This window comes from Oncorhynchus nerka, linkage group LG4 (assembly GCF_034236695.1).
Source record: "Oncorhynchus nerka isolate Pitt River linkage group LG4, Oner_Uvic_2.0, whole genome shotgun sequence".
Lineage (NCBI taxonomy): Eukaryota > Metazoa > Chordata > Actinopteri > Salmoniformes > Salmonidae > Oncorhynchus > Oncorhynchus nerka.
The window spans coordinates 6,064,736-6,069,370 of record NC_088399.1 but is presented as its reverse complement, the minus strand read 5'-3'; the positions used below and the strand labels follow the sequence as shown (position 1 = coordinate 6,069,370).

Here is a 4,635-nt window from a genome sequence, read left to right as displayed (position 1 = left end):
ATACCTAGTCAGCTCTCCAGCTCTATGTATTCAACTGGAATGGAGGGATACCTAGTCAGCTCTCCAGCTCTATGTATTCAACTGAAATGTGTCTTCCACATTTAAGCCAACACCTCTAAATCAGAGAGGTGCCACCAACTAGCCTATCAGAAGGCAAGCCGAAGCATAATTCTACACACATCCTTTCAGAACTACAGGTCTGTTTATGGATTAGGGGCTACGGGTCAAATCAGGATGAATAAATCGAGAGACAGAGACAGCGAGTGAGCGAGAGTGTGAGCGAGCGCAAGAGAGAGAGAGAGAGAGAGAGCGAGCACAAGAGAAAGAGAGAGCGAGCACAAGAGAGAGAGAGAGTGAGCACAAGAGAGAGAGAGAGCACAAGAGAGAGAGTAATCGCAAGAGAGAGAGAGAAAGAGGGCAAAAGAGAGAGAGAGAGAGCGCAAGAGAGAGAGAGGGCAAAAGAGAGAGAGTAATCGCAAGAGAGAGAGAGAGAGAGTGGGTAAAAGAGAGAGAGAGAGACAGTGATATACCGTTGAGTGATATACTGTTAGAAGTGTGGGACACAAAGTAACACTCTCCTTTGCCTTGTAGACGTAAGGAGTCCACCATGGCGATAAGACAGACTCTGGAAGATCTACGTCTGGACCTTAGTGTGGATGAGGAGGACCATGAGGAGGACCAGACCCCGCCAGTACCCACGGCCTCCAAGGCCTGAGACACCCTTCCTGGGACAGTAATTGCAGCATAGCACCAGCCATACTAGCCTTACTCATAACGCCTTTGTCCTAGATTCAATCCGGCCTGCAGAAGTTCCATGCCATTGCGCGATTGACATTTATAGCTCATTTCCCATTGATCCGGCGTATGCAGCATTCAACGTGAATGTGGGTCTCAGCGAATGGTGGGAACATTGCCTTTAAAACGTGCATGAATGGGACAAAATGAGATGGGATTGAATCTAGGCCATTATTGATAAAGGTACCATTCATACCACCAATACAGGACGTACAGGGAAGATACAACAGCATCCTGTCAGCCAATCAAATCAGCACCCGCGTGTTTGATTTTCAGGTTCAGCCAATCAAATCAGCACCCGCGTGTTTGATTTTCAGGTTCAGCCAATCAAATCAGCACCCGCGTGTTTGATTTTCAGGTTCAGCCAATCAAATCAGCACCCGCGTGTTTGATTTTCAGGTTCAGCCAATCAAATCAGCATCCGCGTGTTTGATTTTCAGGTTCAGCCAATCAAATCAGCACCCGCGTGTTTGATTTTCAGGTTCAGCCAATCAAATCCGCTCCCGCGTGTTTGATTTTCAGGTTCAGCCAATCAAATCAGCACCCGCGTGTTTGATTTTCAGGTTCAGCCAATCAAATCAGCACCCGCGTGTTTGATTTTCAGGTTCAGCCAATCAAATCAGCACCCGCGTGTTTGATTTTCAGGTTCAGCCAATCAAATCAGCACCCGCGTGTTTGATTTTCAGGTTCAGCCAATCAAATCAGCACCCGCGTGTTTGATTTTCAGGTTCAGCCAATCAAATCAGCACCCGCGTGTTTGATTTTCAGGTTCAGCCAATCAAATCAGCACCCGCGTGTTTGATTTTCAGGTTCAGCCAATCAAATCAGCACCCGCGTGTTTGATTTTCAGGTTCAGCCAAAGGTTCAAAAAATTACTGTAGCATCTGATAAAACATTTATTTTTTAAATTTTTTATTAAATCTGCAGGTAATTGAAAATGTAAACCAGTGTGTCTTTACTTATTGTGTTCCATCAGGCTGCGTTTCCCAAACTCGGTCCTCTGGACCATAAAAGGGGTGTACATTTCGTTTTTTTACACTACACAGCTGGTTTAAATGATCTAAGCTTTAAATCAGCTGTGTATTCGGACCCCCGTTCTGGTCCCGAGGTCAGAGTTTGTGAAACCCTGCCATAAGGGAGTTTATTTGGTAAACTCCTGGACAATATATATTTTTTAAATGTAAGTAAGTTAAAATCCTATGGGCTTGTATCTTTCCTGATTCACTTACTAGTGCCTTTTAACAGAGCTAATCAATTGGAAAATAAAAAACATTTTATTAAATCAATTGTGTCAAATATGACTAACAATAAAAATAGACATAGGATTTGGGGATTATGTAATGTTAGAGGGATTTGGGGATTATGTCATGTTAGAGGGATTTGGGGATTATGTAATGTTAGAGGGATTTGGGGATTATGTAATGTTAGAGGGATTTGGGGATTATGTAATGTTAGAGGGATTTGGGGATTATGTAATGTTAGAGGGATTTGGGGATTATGTAATGTTAGAGGGATTTGGGGATTATGTAATGTTAGAGGGATTTGGGGATTATGTAATGTTAGAGGGATTTGGGCAATATTCTCTGCAAATTACCAAAGCAAATCTGTTGCAAAATATAGTTTAATAGTTTGTTAGAAGCATTATACATTAATTTCCACTTATCTTATATCTACGTGGTATTGGGTATTACTGTGCTGCACTGTAGACTATGGGGAAAAGGGAGCTGTATTTTATTAATATATATATATATAAAAATCTTTATTTTTACACCCATTGAGCAGAATGCAGAAGTGTCTTCCTTTATGCTTGAAGGACAGACAGCCTGAATGAGTGAAGCCGGTGGGACCATTTAACAGTATACTGCACTGTTTACAACACTTGTTACTTCAACCCTGAGCGACCCTGGGTGAGCAGAACCTGGGTGAGCAGACCCTGGGTGAGCAGAACCTGGGTGAGCAGACCCTGGGTGAGCAGACCCTGGGTGAGCAGAACCTGGGTGAGCAGAACCTGGGTGAGCAGACCCTGGGTGAGCAGAACCTGGGTGAACAGAACCTGGGTGAGCAGACCCTGGGTGAGCAGAACCTGGGTGAACAGAACCTGGGTGAACAGAACCTGGGTGAGCAGAACCTGGGTGAGCAGAACCTGGGCGAGCAGAACCTGGGCGAGCAGAACCTGGGTGAGCAAAACCTGGGAGTGAGTGAGGACCCAAGACAAACATTTCACAGAAGAGGAAAGAGACCATGTTATTCTCGCGTTGAGGAATCTAAAAGGGAATCTATTCTGTCTGCGTTGTGGGAAGCTTCTGGATATGCATCTTACCTGATGGATCTGAATGACTTGCTGTCCTGCTGTTTACATGATAGAACATGGAGACTGGCGACTGTGTACTCTACTGGCATAAACCTATGTTAATCAGGCATTAGACAGGACAGACAGGTGGAATCACTAATAGACACTGTGTACTCAGGCTCCTCCCTCACTGAGGTGGAATCACTAACAGACACTGTGTACTCAGGCTCCTCCCTCACTGAGGTGGAATCACTAACAGTCACTGTGTACTCAGGCTCCTCCCTCACCGAGGTGGAATCACTAACAGACACTGTGTACTCAGGCTCCTCCCTCACCGAGGTGGAATCACTAACAGACACTGTGTACTCAGGCTCCTCCCTCACCGAGGTGGAATCACTAACAGACACTGTGTACTCAGGCTCCTCCCTCACTGAGGTGGAATCACTAATAGACACTGTGTACTCAGGCTCCTCCCTCACTGAGGTGGAATCACTAATAGACACTGTGTACTCAGGCTCCTCCCTCACCGAGGTGGAATCACTAATAGACACTGTGTACTCAGGCTCCTCCCTCACCGAGGTGGAATCACTAACAGACACTGTGTACTCAGGCTCCTCCCTCACCGAGGTGGAATCACTAACAGACACTGTGTACTCAGGCTCCTCCCTCACCGAGGTGGAATCACTAACAGACACTGTGTACTCAGGCTCCTCCCTCACTGAGGTGGAATCACTAATAGACACTGTGTACTCAGGCTCCTCCCTCACCGAGGTGGAATCACTAACAGACACTGTGTACTCAGGCTCCTCCCTCACCGAGGTGGAATCACTAATAGACACTGTGTACTCAGGCTCCTCCCTCACCGAGGTGGAATCACTAACAGACACTGTGTACTCAGGCTCCTCCCTCACCGAGGTGGAATCACTAACAGACACTGTGTACTCAGGCTCCTCCCTCACTGAGGTGGAATCACTAACAGACACTGTGTACTCAGGCTCCTCCCTCACTGAGCATGTAGGGGTGAGGATCTTGTGTGTATTGTGATGGGATTTTATATTGTGATAATAAGATGTTTTCTGGGTGTTTTTCTGGTTATATAGAGCTCCACTCTATTGGGTCACTGTCAGGGGAAACGTACAGTATTTCGGTTGGCAAAATGTTCCTTTTCTCCTTTCTTCTTCGCTGGCAAAACCAAATAAAGGGACGCAGTGTTATTGAGGCCCTGTTTTTTTCTATAATCTACTATAGGCCTATATATTAAAACGATAGAGAGCAATAGTAATGGCGTCTTTTTGAGGGCGCTAAAGGAGGCTAACTCCACCTTGGCTTGTTTGACAAATTAATGTTTGTTGTTGTTGTTGTTGTTGGTTGTTTGTTGGTTTGGGATATTAAATGGTCAAAATAAGGCATGTGGTAAACACAGACTTAGGCGATTTTATACGTTTTGTTCTACGAGATAATCTTTGTCAGCTAACATCACTTTTTTTTTGTGAATTTTGAAGCATTTATGTACTCAAAACAAGTGAAAAGCTACCGATGTGCTAACATGT

General features: G+C 45.0%; 1 protein-coding gene across 3 annotated transcripts in view; it reads left to right on the top strand.

Moving 5' to 3' along the window:
- LOC115123076 (cingulin-like protein 1) overlaps positions 1 to 4,299 on the top strand; it is a 104,906-nt gene extending 100,607 nt beyond the window's left edge. For all 3 annotated transcript variants that reach the window (XM_065017176.1, XM_065017178.1, XM_065017177.1), the window contains one exon: positions 592 to 4,299. In XM_065017176.1, the coding sequence (XP_064873248.1) occupies positions 592 to 715 (124 nt within the window). In that variant the 3' untranslated portion in view covers positions 716 to 4,299. The remainder of the gene's footprint in view (positions 1 to 591) is intronic.
- Positions 4,300 to 4,635: the final 336 nt, after the last annotated feature.